Source organism: Fomitiporia mediterranea, assembly GCF_000271605.1.
Source record: "Fomitiporia mediterranea MF3/22 unplaced genomic scaffold FOMMEscaffold_6, whole genome shotgun sequence".
NCBI classification, from domain to species: Eukaryota; Fungi; Basidiomycota; class Agaricomycetes; order Hymenochaetales; family Hymenochaetaceae; genus Fomitiporia; species Fomitiporia mediterranea.
Genome location: NW_006760391.1, coordinates 897,415 through 913,493, shown reverse-complemented (window position 1 = coordinate 913,493; position 16,079 = coordinate 897,415). Strand labels below are relative to the sequence as shown.

General features: G+C 43.7%; 7 protein-coding genes across 7 annotated transcripts; 3 read left to right on the top strand and 4 right to left on the bottom strand.

Annotated features, from left to right (window-relative positions):
- Positions 1 to 2,839: 2,839 nt before the first annotated feature.
- On the bottom strand, positions 2,840 to 3,442 carry FOMMEDRAFT_85087 (progesterone binding protein; the record flags this gene model as incomplete). The annotated part of the gene is made up of 3 exons (XM_007266327.1): positions 2,840 to 2,945; positions 3,013 to 3,202; positions 3,328 to 3,442. The coding sequence occupies 3 exons, from the start codon at positions 3,440 to 3,442 to the stop codon at positions 2,840 to 2,842; spliced, it is 411 nt and encodes a 136-aa protein (XP_007266389.1).
- Positions 3,443 to 4,245: 803 nt separating this feature from the next.
- On the top strand, positions 4,246 to 4,922 carry FOMMEDRAFT_28386 (NAD-binding protein; the record flags this gene model as incomplete). The annotated part of the gene is made up of 4 exons (XM_007266326.1): positions 4,246 to 4,359; positions 4,442 to 4,474; positions 4,531 to 4,626; positions 4,725 to 4,922. The coding sequence occupies 4 exons, from the start codon at positions 4,246 to 4,248 to the stop codon at positions 4,920 to 4,922; spliced, it is 441 nt and encodes a 146-aa protein (XP_007266388.1).
- Positions 4,923 to 5,981: 1,059 nt separating this feature from the next.
- FOMMEDRAFT_156006 (uncharacterized protein) lies at positions 5,982 to 7,026 on the bottom strand (the record flags this gene model as incomplete). The annotated part of the gene is made up of 3 exons (XM_007266325.1): positions 5,982 to 6,076; positions 6,153 to 6,296; positions 6,663 to 7,026. The coding sequence occupies 3 exons, from the start codon at positions 7,024 to 7,026 to the stop codon at positions 5,982 to 5,984; spliced, it is 603 nt and encodes a 200-aa protein (XP_007266387.1).
- A 250-nt stretch (positions 7,027 to 7,276) lies between these two features.
- FOMMEDRAFT_107615 (mitochondrial carrier) lies at positions 7,277 to 9,085 on the top strand. Its single transcript, XM_007266324.1, has 7 exons — positions 7,277 to 7,475; positions 7,571 to 7,606; positions 7,697 to 7,789; positions 7,885 to 8,101; positions 8,171 to 8,424; positions 8,509 to 8,678; positions 8,761 to 9,085. Exons 1-7 carry the CDS (start codon positions 7,404 to 7,406, stop codon positions 8,828 to 8,830), a joined length of 912 nt encoding a protein of 303 aa, XP_007266386.1. The 5' UTR covers positions 7,277 to 7,403; the 3' UTR covers positions 8,831 to 9,085.
- A 274-nt stretch (positions 9,086 to 9,359) lies between these two features.
- FOMMEDRAFT_19958 (uncharacterized protein) lies at positions 9,360 to 11,746 on the bottom strand. The gene is made up of 10 exons (XM_007266323.1): positions 11,184 to 11,746; positions 11,043 to 11,128; positions 10,911 to 10,982; positions 10,584 to 10,850; positions 10,398 to 10,510; positions 10,233 to 10,329; positions 10,152 to 10,170; positions 9,950 to 10,077; positions 9,793 to 9,880; positions 9,360 to 9,693 (listed from the first exon to the last, which is right to left on the bottom strand). Exons 1-10 carry the CDS (start codon positions 11,716 to 11,718, stop codon positions 9,398 to 9,400), a joined length of 1,701 nt encoding a protein of 566 aa, XP_007266385.1. The 5' UTR covers positions 11,719 to 11,746; the 3' UTR covers positions 9,360 to 9,397.
- Positions 11,747 to 12,315: 569 nt separating this feature from the next.
- On the bottom strand, positions 12,316 to 12,995 carry FOMMEDRAFT_85400 (thioredoxin-like protein; the record flags this gene model as incomplete). Its single annotated transcript, XM_007266322.1, has 4 exons — positions 12,316 to 12,524; positions 12,582 to 12,661; positions 12,721 to 12,731; positions 12,786 to 12,995. The coding sequence occupies 4 exons, from the start codon at positions 12,993 to 12,995 to the stop codon at positions 12,316 to 12,318; spliced, it is 510 nt and encodes a 169-aa protein (XP_007266384.1).
- A 381-nt stretch (positions 12,996 to 13,376) lies between these two features.
- On the top strand, positions 13,377 to 14,414 carry FOMMEDRAFT_156002 (HAD-like protein; the record flags this gene model as incomplete). Its single annotated transcript, XM_007266321.1, has 5 exons — positions 13,377 to 13,434; positions 13,488 to 13,529; positions 13,589 to 13,654; positions 13,736 to 14,206; positions 14,290 to 14,414. The coding sequence occupies 5 exons, from the start codon at positions 13,377 to 13,379 to the stop codon at positions 14,412 to 14,414; spliced, it is 762 nt and encodes a 253-aa protein (XP_007266383.1).
- Between the last annotated feature and the right edge of the window lie 1,665 nt (positions 14,415 to 16,079).

The following is a 16,079-nucleotide window of genomic DNA, read 5'->3' as shown; positions in this document are numbered from 1 at the left end:
AGGAAAGGAAAGGAAAGGAAAGGAAAGGACAGGAAAGGAAAGGAAAGGAGTGTCTAGTTGTAGAGAATCATACTTTGAATATTTATTAGACTAGTCTTTACCTAAGGGACAGAATTGTTAGCAAGTGTAAGTAATTGAAGTAAGGAGAGGAACACACTATAACAATGTGTAGGAAGGGCAGGTAGTACACTAGGTTGAGATCTAGAGTGTCAAGCAAGCTGATTTGAGCTACAAGCAAATCTGTGTCTGTACATGTGTACTGTGTACTCTTACTAAAGTAAGTAATAGGGGGTGTAGTGTGCTAGACTATGGATTACAATAGTGTATCTCTAGGATGTTCTGACATGAAGAGACAAGGCAATGTGGAAGTTGTAGACAGACTCAGTGTAGGTAGTATGAGTAGTAGGTCACTACTTCTGTTCAATACAGTGTTATGTCTAGTACAGAGGAATGTAAATGTATATAGTGTAGCCTATTAAAAGTGATGTCAAACATTGAATGGGTAGGGAAAGAAGCACATACTAAGTGAGAGAGAGGGTAGTATGATGGGAGTAGTTGTACAGGGACATTGTTACAAGTATGTACTTATTGATTGTTGCTTGTACTGTAGAGTAGGAAGAAGTACACAAATGTGTAGAATTATTAAAGAAGTCATTTAGTATTAGTCAACAATGTGAATGTGTGAATACAAATGCAAACAGGAAGGCAAGTGTAAAAAAAGGAAGACAATAAAGGAGGGGTAATGTAAGACACAGAGTAAGGAGTGGGACAGATAGAAGGGAGACAAAAAAGTTGGGAGGAGAGGGATGAGCAACTATTGTGCAGACTATTATAGAGTGGACTGGCTGCTTACACTTTACACTGAAGGACAGTATAGTCAGCTTAGTAGTATTATCATAAGATCTGAGACCCAGTATGAGCATTGTAGTAGCAGATTGGAGAGATAAGTACAGTAATGTTTATTACCTATGTTGTTACAGGCAGAGTGCCTGCTAGTACAATGCTTGCAAGCAGAGGACTTGACTAGAGACTCAGAGAACAGAAGTAATGACATAGTGTTGAGGGCAGAGGGTTGGGGAGATGGTGAAGGTAGGAGGTAAAGGAGTGACAAAGAGAAATGCATCATTATATACTCCCAATCTTCAGCAGTTGATTACGTAAGCAACTATAATATGAGTCATCAACTGATAGAACATTTCAATTATTGTATTTAGGTATAAAATAAACTTATTGATCTACTTTGTAATATAGTAAAAAGTAATATGACATGTATATAGCTTTCTAAACACACTAATATAATTATTACAAGTAGATGAAATGCCTTTTACAATAATTGTAAACTGCTTGTATAAATAATCTAAGTATAATATACATTAATATACCTTTTGTATAAATTATAAGGCAACAATAGTAATTATTACATTATTACATTATAAATATAACTCTTTCTTTAAGATTATAATTTAAATATAATACAGGCATAACACTTTAGGTTGTCATACAAAGTTAGTATAATACATGTAATAGATTTTATTCATCCCTAGTACTTATGTAGTCTTTATATACATTAATATGTCTTATTTAAACATTGTAATTCAATTACAATCCTTACAATTACTTTATAATGTATATACAATACATATGTTACTTTACAAAGTCTATAAGAAATTACAAGAAATCTGACTTTTTCCTGATGGGGGTGATGTTACAATTCTCTACTCTCATACCTTCAGTTCCAAGGGTTCTGCACCCTTCTGTACTGGAACTCAGGACTTCTGTCCCTCAGGGGCACTGTCTATAGACTATATGTGTGCTGACTCTTACTACTACCCTTCCTTACTTCATCATTCCATTCCTTTGACCACCCCCTCATTCTTTGTTCATTCTATAGTCTCTTACCCTTTGTCCATCCCTTCATTCTTTGTACCTTTATCTTTGACATTCCTTTCTTTCATTCTTTGTGGCTTATCATTCTTAGTGGCTCATGCTCCCTGAGTACTCTTGTGTAGTTTAGTATATATAGGTGTACAAGATCAGACTAGTCCTGTAGTCTTGATCTTGTCTACTCTAGGTAGTCCTGTACTCTTAGGCTCACTCTATATACTCTACTCTTGTCTCACTCTCTCTCTCTACCTGTTCTGCAAGTTCCAACTATGTTCTAGTACTTGCATTCTGTATTTCTGTTGTGTAGGATAGTTGTAGCCTGGGTCCCCTTGCTGAGCCTTCAGGTCCCCTCTACACTGTTGCTGACACACAGTAAGTTAGAGAATGTCTCTACTAGTACTAGTATTGTCAATGCTACTACTGGTGACTTTGAGAGTATTCCTGGAAGTCTGTCAGGCTTGGACTGAAAAAGTATGGAGATGTAAGTAAAGTAGATAATATTAATAACTTACATAGCAAACATTTTGTATACATTGTATAACACATTTAAATAATCCTTTTGAATATAATACATATTACCAATCCACATTACAGTTACACAGAAAAAAAGGATCTAAATGCACTCTTGATGTCAATACTAATACAGTACATTTTAATAATTATTTCAAATTTGTGATTTGTTCATCTTGATCTCTGTATTGACGCAACCTACACGACTCGCTCACTCACACGTTCATCAACTAGTTGCCTTACCAAATTGTAAATGAATAGTTGTCAGGGCTGTAAGATTTGCTTGGGCGCTTAGAGTAAGCACTGCATAACGACCCGACAATCTAACACCGACGTCCAGTCTAGGTATTTCAAATGAAAATTTTAATCGTCAGGAACAAGAAACCAAAGACACGTATGCGTTTCATAATAATAGTAAGGAACGGGAGGAAGGAGGATTGACGCATTAGGAGGAAGAACTAGGAGAGGTGGTAGGACTAGTTGGGGACGGACATAAATGTGCGACGGCTTCTGGCATATCTGTGACGAGGCCGACGATGTTATATCGTTTCCTATAGTGGTTGCAAGTTCAAGTCAAAATCCAATGTTGTATCGAACACATAGAAAGGCTCGACGTACGAAAAGAACGCATGCCAATCATCCAACACCTTCATCTCGTTCGGCGGGAGAGTATGGAAGTCTGGTACAGCATCTTCGTCTTTGAGACTTGACATGCCCAATCCACGCGAACCGTCCTTTCCGGCGAAGATGTTGTATGATTTACCGGGGCCGTACATTTCACGTTTGCGGGTTACGTCGAAGATTGTGCCTGGTATTGCATTTGTTCCAAATTGTGATTAATGATTGAAGGGAACGGACGTGTTAGTATTGATTGATATTATCAGTAAAGTTGTTGGCGTTGCTGAGAAACGCGGTGAAATGAGGAATATGTACCTTTGATAGAGACGTATATCGGCTTCTCAGGATCTTTTCCATCGAAAGGTTTCAGCTCCTCAAGCCTGAACGGCTTATCGCTCGGAGGTAACAACTCTGGGTTCTCGGCCTGCATCACACTCTTGTTCTCGTCTTCGTTCGAATCTTTCTCGTCGTCACTGTCGTTCACTGATGTCGCTGTAGAAGATGGAGAGGAAGAAAAAGCACGTTTGAGGATGTAGAGTACGGGAAGGGAGAGAATGGAAAGGAGAAGGAATTGTGTTGTAGGGCTGGACGTGTCGAGGGTAGGGAGAGACATGGTGTGCTCGGGAGTTGCCGAGTGTTGTGCGTACATGTGAATTGCGTTTGATTGGGTCTCAGGCTCACGCTGCTGGCAAAAGTACGTCGAATACCGACTGATATCGGACTTCCGTAAGTCATGGATTGCTTCATCTTCAAGAAAAGACATAGCTTATGATTTGTCTGTTCTTCTCCAATCGGGACCTGCAGGACTGTCTAGAAAACACTCTATCAATTTCACCACCGAAAACTTCACGTGAAGTCAAGTGATCTTGACTTGCTGTTTGCCATTCCTGAGAGCATGGACTCCTAAATTGCTGCACTGCTGACTGAGGCTCGGACGAACTCGGATCCTAGGGCATCATGATTCAATATGGCGACATCTCTGACTCCTTAAGTCATCTTAATTCATACAGTATACACCCGTCTTCGCGGACACGTCAACCAATACTCTTCGCTGTCACTGGAACTTGTAAGTTGTGCTGCCTTGCTGTAAGAATCGGTACTATTCGGCGTGGCGCGTTTCGCGGCTATAAAACTAGACGTGCCTAGTCTATAATCTACATTAACAAGACCTTGCAAATCACCTCTTGCCTTCATTGAGATTTGTCTCTATTCCAACTGATCCAAAAATAAAGAATGGCGGGCTCGGCAGAGATACAGCGTGCTTTTCTATCTGCAAAGCGATTCGCAGTCATCGGAGCGTCAAAGAATCCAGATAAGTGGGGGTCAAGGGTGCTCAGATGGTATCAGGTAAGAACCTCTTCCTCTGCTTTCGTTCCGTCTGTATAATATCCATTGACTGAATCAATTTACTTACTCCGTGATGGTGCAGACGCACGATAAGACAGTGACACCAGTTCATCCCGTAAGCATCAATATTAGTGATCGGAATAATTGTTGACTGAATTTTTATTTATCTAGAGAGAAATAGAGCTTGAAGGTTTGAAGACCTTTGAGACACTTGAAGCTGTTCCAGAACCGTCTGAAACGGCTGTCAGCGTCATCACACCTCCAGCAGTAAGTCAGCGCGTATCTTGACACCATTTTTTTTCGTCGTTTGATTATATTAATCACATCGATGGTCTTCATTGAACTTATTGTCCCTTCTTTCACAGGTCACACTAGGCATTCTAGAATCCGCGAAATCGCTCAACGTACCGTACGTCTGGCTACAACCTGGTGCCGAGAACGACGAAGTGCGCAAATACGTGGAAAGTGCTGGTCTTACCGATCGTGTTGTCCTTGGAGGACCATGTGTTTTGCGTGACGGGCCTGCGATCCTGAGAAATTTGGGGGAGGAGTCAAAGTTGTGAACCCGAGGTGCACTGCACGATGACATGTCATTGAAGATTAGCCGTTTCACGGCTGTACTTATTACGTTGTTCGTTTTAGAGTATGTGAATGTGTATTCGAAACAGTTCGGCTGTATAAAAGGGTTTCCTCATTTTCTCGCTTTACAAGTCCTTATGTAGCCTCGAACTTGTGAATGAGACTCAACGGTTCGCTCAGACTGATACAGACGTCGCTTGTTAGTGGACCCCAGCACCCCACAGTTAGATTACGTCCCGAGGTTGTTGCTTCGAATCGCTAGTCCGGATCTTCTACGCTTGCTCTTTGTCATTGCTGTGCTTGATCTGAGCGATGTCTACACGTTACTTAGTAGGTCAGGAATAACTATGGAGAAGCGCGTTGTTTATAGCTATGTACGCGTCTAAATCACGTGTTATAAGAGATGTTAAAAGTTACGGTGCAGCATGGTTAACGCGTGTTTCTCGTTCACTTCACCGCTACATGATCTCATGGACCTGCGATGGATCTTAACTGCGCATAATCTATACTTGCTCCCTAACAGCTTTTGAATTTGTCTCTCCGCGTTTACCTTCTGGCTGGATCTTGTCAACGTTTTGCTGGTCTAGGCTTTTTCATGGTTGCGTGGAGACAAGGACTTCCTGCACCTCTGAACTACTCGCTGAATGGCTCTCGGTATCGATCACAATCGACGACTTCTGTTTATACAAACTCTGTCCTCGAAATCGCCAATCTATGACCAAGCCAATGATGCCACTAATGTTGTACCTCGAGGGTTGGGATCACGCCGTATTGAATGATTTAGCGCGCTCAGCAGGAGATAGACTGGTGTAAGATGGTTTTCAGGGACTCAACACGCCTGTTCCACGTGTCTGTGATGGCATATCTGGGAACTCGAATCTGTGTCTGCATGTTTTCAACGTTCTCGCCTTTGACTCTCGGTTTCTATACGCCTTAATAGGCGATCGAAGAGGAGAAAGCACTGTTTCACCCTATAATCGTCGACGCGTGTCGAATACAGTGGTCATTCGCACCAATGTTTCGCGGTGTTACATATTCGTTTGCTAATAGAATTTGACAGGTTTCCCAGACATGCCTTGATCCACGACTCTCAAAACTGGCTGAAACATCGGGTGTCCGTGACATGCTGCGTTGCAGACTTACCGGTTAGACGTCAGCGTCCGGTTTGCAAGGCACCGCTTTTCCCGTTTGCATTGAATTTCCTAATCTCTTACGTTCATGTCCGAGATAGAAGCTACATAGCGCGTGTCGCTTTCTTGCTTCGTGCGGTCCATGATTCTTGGTCGTAATTGATACAATGGGGTCCTCGAATGCACCGCCCGAAGGTGCGACTCCGTAAAGCATATAAGGACGGGCCACTGCGTCGCCATGAACACACAGAGTTACCACCCACCAAACGACTTATTCCACCGTAACAACACCCTTGCGCAGGCGTACACGGTCCAGTAAAACAATAAAAGCGAAACCGAAGGACTTCATCGGTACGGCTGCCCCTTACTACCCTATTGTCCTCTTCGTCTCCGAGCTGATTAGACTCTTAGCTCTTCTTTGTCCTCCATTCCCGGAAGCATTTAATCGGGATTCAATCGGGACACCTCGAGCGTTATTGTACATTCCTAATTTGCCACGCGCTGGCACGATACGACTTCATTCATTTCACGCGAATCAATCATACGCATATACATTCATCGACGTCGATTATCAGTTACTCCTCTTCTATCTACATATCTCGACGATGACGATGAACGATTTTGTGAACGTCTCACGTAACACTGTTCGCTCGGGACCGGCGTGTGTAATGTCACCATTCGACGCTGTGGCACGTGCATGGAACCAGATGACGGAACAGGAGAAGCAAGCGTACTGGCGACGCTCATCCGGCAGAGCCGATTCGACATCAAGGCAAAAGAAGGCGACGCGGGAACACAGGGGCAGGAAATGAAACTGCGGGGGCGGGGACGCACCAGTAACTTGGACAGACGAGAAACGGAGAAGGTCGCCGGGGCAGGTCCAGACGATCACAGTATTATATTGGTCCCATTGGACGACGGACATCCATATCGCATTCCCGAGAGCATTTATCATCATCTTCGAGTATTCCTTTTACACACGGGACCTGACTTCTCATCATATTATTTCGATCTTCTTGAATATCCGCGCTTTTGTTGTTTGTGTATTACTGCTTATTGTTGTATTTTTCCTATCTCTGCTTTGCTTCTCCGCTTTCCCCGAAACTAAACGGTTTATTCCACGCTTATGATCACGCTACCTTAGACTTGCTATATATGGCAACCAGCCTTAACTTTTTCCATTTCGTGACTCAGGGTGTGTGCTTTTTGCTTCGACTTGCTCGTCCGTCGTTGCCGTCGCTATTTCGCAGCCTCCTTCCGGCATTAGGAAGTTGTACTAAAACTCTTTGCTTGTCCTATTGTCTGTCCTTTCGAGGCCTGAAACGGAATTCGACGATGGCTGAGAAAAATTCAACGAAGAAGACCATTAAGGACTTGACTGCTGGAACGGCGGGAGGCATCTTACAGGTAACGGACCGTTTCTCGTTCAGCCTTTCATGATACCTCTTTCGACGATGATTTGAATCGAGGCCCCTTCTTTCTTCTTGCGAACGTGATTTTAGGTGCTTGTAGGACAGCCGTTTGATATTGTCAAAGTGGTGCGTTCGCTAAAACTTATGCTATTCTATGAGAGTTGCTGAATTATTATTGGCTGTTTGTTTCGGCCTTATTTGTTGACGTTATTTTAGAGGATGCAAACGGCTCCGAGTGGGACGTACTCGGGTATGCTGCAATGTGCAGGCGGGATCTTGAGGAACGAGGGTCCGCTTGCGTTTTACAAGGTGTGTGTGTTCCGCATGTTCAGCCTCATTGGCTCTTACAATATCATACTATTAATAATAACTAATAATAATCCATACGATTATAACTACTTAAGGGTACTGTTTCTCCGCTTCTCGGCATCGGATTATGTGTATCCATTCAATTTGGTGCATTGGAGTACACGAAGCGCGCTCTTGCGCAGATGAATATCAAGTCCGGCCGAGGCGGACCTGATGGGAAAGAGTTATCTGCGGGACAGCTTGTGTTTGCTGGTTCTGTTGCGGGTATTGCGAATAGTGTGGTTTCGGGTCCGGTAGAACATATTCGTATTCGTAAGTTCTTCATACCTAGCCCTATGCCTTATACCTCCAACGTAAATCTGAATGACGATGATTTTATAGGGTTACAAATCCAAGCAACGGACAACAAAATTTATTCCGGGCCGTTCGATGCGGTGAAGAAGATTGCGTCGAAACATGGTATTGCAGGGATATACAAGGGTCAGGTTCCTACATTTGCACGTGAAGCTATTGGATATGGGGCGTACTTCTGGGCATATGAGAAACTTATGCAGCGAGAGCAACGGATGGGTGTCAAGCGGGAAGACGTGAGCCCTGTAAAAGCGGTATTGTTTGGTGCTGCTGCTGGTTATGCTGTACGTCTCTTCCTTTGCCTCCGCATATAGACTACGGGACGTGAACTAATTCTGATTGATGGTTTTAATTCCGAATTGGTATAGCTTTGGTTCTGCGTATACCCAATCGACATGATCAAGTCCCGGATGCAAACAGATGGATTTAGTGCCGAAGACGGAAGGAAATACAAGTCTTCATTAGATTGTGTTCGGACTGTATGGCGGACTGAGGGTATCAAGGCATTTACGCGTGGTCTTGGGCCGACCTTAATTAGGTGGGTGTCGCCTTTAGCCTTCATCTGGCTGAAGGAAAAACTGTGAAATTTCTGACATGCATACATTGGTGTGTTGTTGTAGATCGCCGTTTGCGAACGGCGCGACGTTCCTTGGGTTCGAACTTGCTAGTCGGGCGTTAGAAAGTTTCTAAGCGAGAGTAGACATGGATGATATTGACGATTCAACTCGAAGAAAAGACGAAAGAAGAAAAAGGGTAATACTAGGTAGGACTCGGAGAACACCGACGCAGGACGGACATAGATCTTATAGAACTTGATTTTCAATTTACCTTCGCTTTTGTTTTGCATATATTCGTACACGTTCTTGTTCAAGCCCATGTTCCCGAGTATACATTAGCTCTGTTTTGTTTTCTGATGATGCGATACATACTCGATGTATAAATTATCTGTTCTGATATATAGACTTGTTTAGAATTGTGCATTTCATGACAACGAGTGATGTAAGATATTCTGTGACGACTGGAGAAGAGGGTTTGTTCATTCTCGAAAATGTGTGGATCAAGTGTCACTTATAAGTTACAGTTCGGAATCGCAGTCATTTTTCATTAATATGTTCTTTAAAAAATACCGGTATAGGCACTCGGTGCCTGCTTTGTAACGCATATGAGATGCGACATCGAAAGCCACGAACTGTAAGTGCTACATCGCTGTACAAATTAATTCGTCTTATCTATCTACCACAGAAAAAGAAATTTAATCTACAAATTCCCTTTCCTCAACCCACCCGATCCACCCGCTCCAATCCTCCCGTTCGCCCAATCCCGAATCAACACACCTGCAATAGCCGTCGAGGGTGGGACTCTAAACGCCGGTGCTTCTTGTTGTTTGGCAGTCTCAGTGGTAGGTTGTTTGATAGCCTCGGTGGTTTGTTGGTCCGTAGTCTTATTGCCAGAGTCCTGATTATCAAAGACTTTGTGTTCTTGTCGGGTTATTATTGAGCCTTGGTTGTGTGCGAGGACGGATTGGACTTCGTCTCGGGTGAACCAGCGTGCTTCTGTTTACATGAGAAGAAGGGTTCGTTCAATACAGGGTGGTGAAGCATGAAGTACGCAGATACAGTAGGGAGGGGGTGGGGTGGAGGAATATTACTAACCGATGAGCTCGTTATCCAAATCTACACGAACTGGCTGAGACGAATCTGCGAATGCATAGAACCCGACCATTAAGTTCGCAGGGAATGGCTTGGAATTTGTACAAGTCAGCAAGGGGAACAAATCATCAAAAGAAAGAGAATAGAAAGTGATACGTACCCAAGGTTGACTCGAATGATATTTAACTCCCCATACACGTACACCAGCCTCTTCCCATATCTCTCGCTTGACTGCGTCTTCGAAGGATTCGCCGGGTTCGATGAAACCTGCGAGGATTGAGTAGAATCCTATAATTTAATTGAGAAATGAGGAATGAGATGTGAGAAATGGTTGTAGCAATGTGAAGGAGTTGGTACGGAACTACCATGTGGAAATCTTTTCTGAAAAATATATAATTTCTTTAGGTGGAGGAGGATAGGATGGATGTAACGCATATACGTACGTTTTTCCCAAGGAGTATTTTGTCTCCTGACTCGTCGATAATAGCCATAATGACTACTCCATCTGTACGAGGATGCGAGAAGTTGTTCAGACCAATACTAATCCGCCCAATAAGACATGTATAAATTGTCTTTATCATCATATTCATTGAGACAGAGCAACTCACGCTGAAGGACAAGATTTCTTCCCGGTTGTATCCGCCCAAGGTAGCAATGTGGAGCACGCGCGTTTCCAACCCGCCCATAGCGAGTAGGTCGGAGAACCGCAGCCGGGACAGAACTACGCAAAATTTATCAGATCAGGACAGTGAATTACGAGAGAGAATGATAGTGATTCGAGTGAAAATGTTTACCTTGTTACGAGAATTCCAATCTGTCATACTCCTTGCTTCCGCGAGAATAGCAGCGTCGAACGCGGTGAAGCTCATTGCAGCCGCTCTTGGTTCCATGAATTCGTATGGGGCGGTAGATGATTTGTCCTGGTTATGTTCCACCTCCGGAGGTAACAGCTTTTCAGTAAGAGCCAATGCACGGGATTTGAGGTCGGATATATTCGTGTCCGATTCTGGTGCATTGTCGAGATGTGCAATGTAAGCTATGATCTTTCGGAGTCCAGAGGACTAGGCGAATGGAGCTTTAAAATTAATGAAATGCGACCAGCAATATGGAATAACTCGAACCTGGAGTTTCTCTGGAGAAGTATTACTATGTATTTCGATTTCACTGAAGAGAGCGTTGATGCTTTGTGCATCCTAAGTGGTGTAATCAGTTCTCCTGAGTTGGTGAGAAGAAGTTGTAAAAATAAAACCAACCTCAGCACTAGGAGATTGTTTCCCCAGATATATGCTTTGTAGTCTATCCGTCCACTGCTTGAATTTCGCTAGTTCTCCGTCTACGTCTTCACAGAGCTATTAGTGTAATGAACACAATTTCAAGCGGGAGACCGTACATACCTGATTCTGGAACATCGTCAGATACGTCCTTCAAGATATCGCCCAAAGCATTCTCTTCCGTACTGGATACATCCATACCGAAGTACGCTGTCCCAGAAACATTCGACACAGCTACATGCGGATCTGTCTTCGCGAAATCTTGTGAAGGCAATGCCTTGCTTCCTTCGACCTGTGCGCCTTCCGGTTCGTGCAAGCCAAGAAACACAATTCCAAGTCCATGCAACCGAGCAGCCTCCACATGAGATATAGGCTTGTCATCACCATCCAGAAGCTGTGCAGCTTCTCCTGGCTCCTTCCCTTGTCCGAAGATAGGTAACGGACGAAGCAAAGTTAAGAGGTCTATCGTGCGTAAAGTCGCCAGCTCATTCTTGTTCTTCTCCTTATCCACACGAACGAGTGGTTCTCCATTCTTAAATAACACCCAACGAGTCTCGGGACGTGCGAGGATAGCATTAAGGAATGGTGTGGAGGTGCGTAACCAGGAGAGTCGGTTCAGTGGAGAGCCAGCGAGGAAGTTAACGTGCGTTTCTGCCATCAATATTTTTCTTCTTAGACTTAGTGCGGTGAAGACTGGGCGTTGAATGGTGGTAGGTGCTGAGAGAGCGAGGTGATAATGAGAATGTGTAGATTGGTAGGGGGGACATGATGATGCATATAGCCAGCGAGCTGAGTAAGTCAACGTATGGAAATTAGAGTTTTCTCCCGTCGATGAATTTGGTGAGCGATGTGATTGGTTAGCAAATATCGAAATAATGATAATGACAATGTTCATTAGTAAGTTAGGATTATTCCATGCCAATATGTATTATCTTGGTGCAAGGGGGCAATCACAACAACTAGAACCTTATAATTATTTTGTATTTTGTTGTAATATAACCTTATTGAATATTGAGCGGTGACGTTGCGCATTGAGCTGTTGCGATCAAATTGATACGTGTACACTCCGACCGAATGCAGGTAACAATAGTAATGGGAATAGGGGAGATGAGTGGGTCTGGATGGAGGCACTCCACACAATGAGAGAAATAACCCAATAATTTATCGCGCCAAAACATGTAGAAACGCAAAACATAACAGCACACACAAGATAATGTACATACATAACCAGTACTCGATGATTCTAACTTCGTGCTCACTCGTCCTTTGGTGAAGGAGCTTCACTTTCCCCATTCACGTTGCTGCTCACTCCCGCATTTGAAAGTAACGTTACAAGTTCACCGTTCTTGTTTAATTTTGAAAGGTCATCGAACCCGCCGATGGATTCGCCATCGATGAAGATGTTGGGGAATGTTGAATGTGACGTTAAGCGTGTGAGGATGGCTTTGAGTTGGTCTGAGTCACCTATGAGCGGCGAATGAGTTTAACATCTTAAGAAATCAGAGTTGTAGACTGACATACTTCGCAAGTCCACTTCTACGACTTTTGGCGGAGGTGAAAGATCGTATGTCTTGAGGAGGTCTTTAGCGGCCGCCGAAAATCTTTTAATAGTTCATGAGCCAGTAGGTCGAAATTCGGCCGTAGCGACTCGATAACTTACTTGCAATATGTCTGTCAAACATAGTGAGTAATTTCGCTTTCTTGGAGATGAACTGTAATACTAACCTTGCTGAATACAATCACAGGAGGATCCGCTTGTACTTCCTGCAACCAAGCTACATTCCCCAGATCAACCGAATACACATCTCTTGAAAGCGGCTTCGAAGGGTCCACATCACTCGGAATCGTGAGCTCCGAACTCGCCACCATATGCAACAAATCACGCAATTCGTCCTCCGGTCCGTACGGCTTTATACCACCGAACGAGGCAGGCATCCAGGCTTTACCCTTCTCTGCTACGTTCATCGCGTGACTACGACTTGTCTCCCAGAATGATGAAGGTGCGAGGAAGAAGAGGGCGACTATTGAGAGAAGGAGGATGGACCAGACGACTCGTCGACGGCGGTATGGTGAGCGAGGTGAGCGGGATCGTGGTGTCGATGCTGGAAACTCCATGCAATCGTGAACTTCAAGCTCTACGGTTGAGTAGAATGGGCGGTGATGGTCGTAATAGTGAGAGTCGGACGCCGTGTACACAACACTCCAAAATACAATTTTCCACGTGACTTTACCGATGCTAAATCAGGATCCGGATATGCAGTGACAAGATTGATTAGTTTTATTCTTTTACTCCTGCTGTTTTTACCTCTATTCGCAATGGCTGGAGACACTGCATCAGGGACTAAGATAGAATATGTCATTTTCGACATGGATGGTACAATATCTTACGTGTTAATTGCTGTGCATTTAAACTGAGTTTGTCTTTAGGTTTACTTATCGATTCAGAACGAATATATACGGATGTAACCAGTAACGCATATGTTCAAGTATCTAAAGTCGTTTCTCACTATTATTATTACTATCTTTAGATAACATCCTTGCAAGATTCGGGAAGACAATGACATGGGACATCAAAGCTGGTCTAATGGGAAAACGTTAGTCTCTGACGTTAGCCATCACAACCCACTATCAGGACTTTCACATACTCAAATTATTTATTAAAAAATTACGATTAGCGGAACGACAAGCAGCAGAACACCTCCTCTCATTCTTCCCCAACATCCCACTCACAATCGACGACTACCTCCGCGAACGTGATGCCCAACAAGATTTACTCTGGCCACACGTCCAACCTCTCCCCGGAGCCCTTCGTCTCGTCCAACACCTCCACAAACATAACATACCAATCGCCCTCGCATCCGGCTCGAGACGCGCGAAATTCGAGTTGAAGACTGGTCATTTAGGGAATCTATTTGGTTTGTTTGGAGAACGTGTGATTTGTGGAGATGATGTTAGGATACCGAAAGGAAGAGGGAAACCGTGTCCGGATATTTTCCTCCTTGCTGCACAGGAGTTCTTAGGTCTTCCTGTTGGGGATGCAGAAATTGAAGAAGCGACGGAGGATGAGAAGAGTGTTAGGTCTCGTATGCTTGTGTTTGAGGATGCGATTCCCGGTGTACAAGCTGCGAAACGCGCGGGGATGAACGGTAGGTCCATGAGTTGCTTTGTATTTCAGTAATTTGTATTTGAGCGTTGACATGTGATCTATTTATAATTACTATTACCGCAGCTGTCTGGGTAGCCGACTCGAGCTTGCTTGAAGTCGAGTATTCGGGGATTTACAAGGCTGACGAAATCCTCCATTCGCTAGAGGAATTTGATCCTGCGAAGTGGGGATTACCTCCGTACGCATAGGACATGTTTAGTTAGATGAAATCGGACATACATAGAGAAGTGCTGCATTTCTGCCTTTACTCTTACGCTATTCATATACTCACGTACAGTAGATACCCAAACATGGGAACTGTACTTACTTGGGAGCATTGTAGATTGAGCGAAAGAAATTTGACTACTCGTTAAAGCAACAATTCCAGGACAGCATGGGAAGAATAGGAAAGTAGACACATGAAGACACATGGAGGTGAAACAGACACGAAAATTAAAACAAATTATGTGGGAGGCGAGGTAGCGTCAGCATGGAAGGGTGAGTGGGTCGTAGTCTAATAGATGGAGTTTATGGAAGCCAGAAGTTTGGTTGGGCAACAACGAACCAGAAGCAAGACAGTTTTATGGATGTTTGCAAAGCATCAGAACTTGATCACCGACATCATGTCCATGATGGGACCATAGGGAGTAGTGAGCTAGCATAGACGCTGATGATGATTCTTGAAACTTGTCTGAGATTAATCATAGTACTAATCAATTTGAGTGTACGTACGTTCTCCAGCCAGTAGTAGAGATACCAGAGGTTCGGACCAGTATCACAAGCCTTAGCACTGTTAGATTTGAGTGTCTTATGTGTATCCAACCTGACTAATTGGTATTGTTTGGGTACTACGAAACGAGTTGAGGCGAAGTGCATATAGGGAGATCCGACTCGGAAAGAAGCTCGTCCAATAATCCTTTTTTCTTTTCTTTCTGAGACGATGACAAGCGCTGCATCACAAAGAAACCAAAGAAACTCATGAAACCCATATGCTACAGTACTTGGTAAGTGGCCGGTCGTTTGTTCGTCGCTCAAGTAGAGGTCAAATTATACTCCAAACCAATCTGCGAAGATGTGATTTGAATAGTGGGTACGGTGATGACACGGTGAAAGTGTGATGATATGATGAATCGATGATACGTAGTGAAGACGCAAGTATCCAGGATCCAACCCAAACCCTGACTGTTGCTGTTGCTGTTGAATCCGTTTGATTTGATTGGATGTTTAGAGTGACACAGTAGATACTGTACTACCCAATAGGCCGGTCGTTTAGAGGTCAAAGCGTTCAGTGTCTCAGCAGTCCATAAATCAATAAAATCAATATAAAATCAAGGATCAAAAGGTTACGAACGACAAACATCTCGATATCCGACGTCTACTTATTGTGCGCCGCACACCTAATAATAATATCTCGAGTGATGAGTCGATCATCACCCAAAAGATCAAAGTTTCAGTCAATCACCGAACGACCGAACAGCCGAACACTGAGGTCGATTACAATGTTGCGTCTGCATTTTTTCAAATATACATTGCAGTAACTGCACAGCAAAGTCAACATTGATGATTGACAACTTACCAGTGACCATCTCGCGGTCGCCGCACCATTACTGTTTTATTTGAATCTATTGATCAGTGATCACCAATCGCGTCAATGTCCAGACGGGGATAATTCCATATTCCGTTAATCGAATTCCACAATGAGTTTGTGACTAAGGTTGGTGCTAGTGGTGGTACGGATGCGGATGGCGGAAGGGAGTTGGAATGTGCGGGCTGTGCTGTGTGTAGAGTAGATTATGTTGCGCATCGATCGGAGTGGAGTGAAAAAGAGAGGGGAGGCGGTTCAGTCTTTGTTTTTCCGTCGCGTTTCCGTTTCG

Coding starts and splice junctions, on each gene's coding strand:
- FOMMEDRAFT_107615 (XM_007266324.1), top strand. CDS start 7,404: ATGGCTGAGAAAAATTCAACGAAGAAGACCATTAAGGACTTGACTGCT. Junction 7,476..7,570: donor CGGCGGGAGGCATCTTACAG/GTAACGGACCGT, acceptor ACGTGATTTTAG/GTGCTTGTAGGACAGCCGTT. Junction 8,679..8,760: donor CTTGGGCCGACCTTAATTAG/GTGGGTGTCGCC, acceptor GTGTTGTTGTAG/ATCGCCGTTTGCGAACGGCG.
- FOMMEDRAFT_19958 (XM_007266323.1), bottom strand. CDS start 11,718: ATGGCAGAAACGCACGTTAACTTCCTCGCTGGCTCTCCACTGAACCGA. Junction 11,129..11,183: donor TGACGATGTTCCAGAATCAG/GTATGTACGGTC, acceptor AGCTCTGTGAAG/ACGTAGACGGAGAACTAGCG. Junction 10,851..10,910: donor CTTCTCCAGAGAAACTCCAG/GTTCGAGTTATT, acceptor CCATTCGCCTAG/TCCTCTGGACTCCGAAAGAT.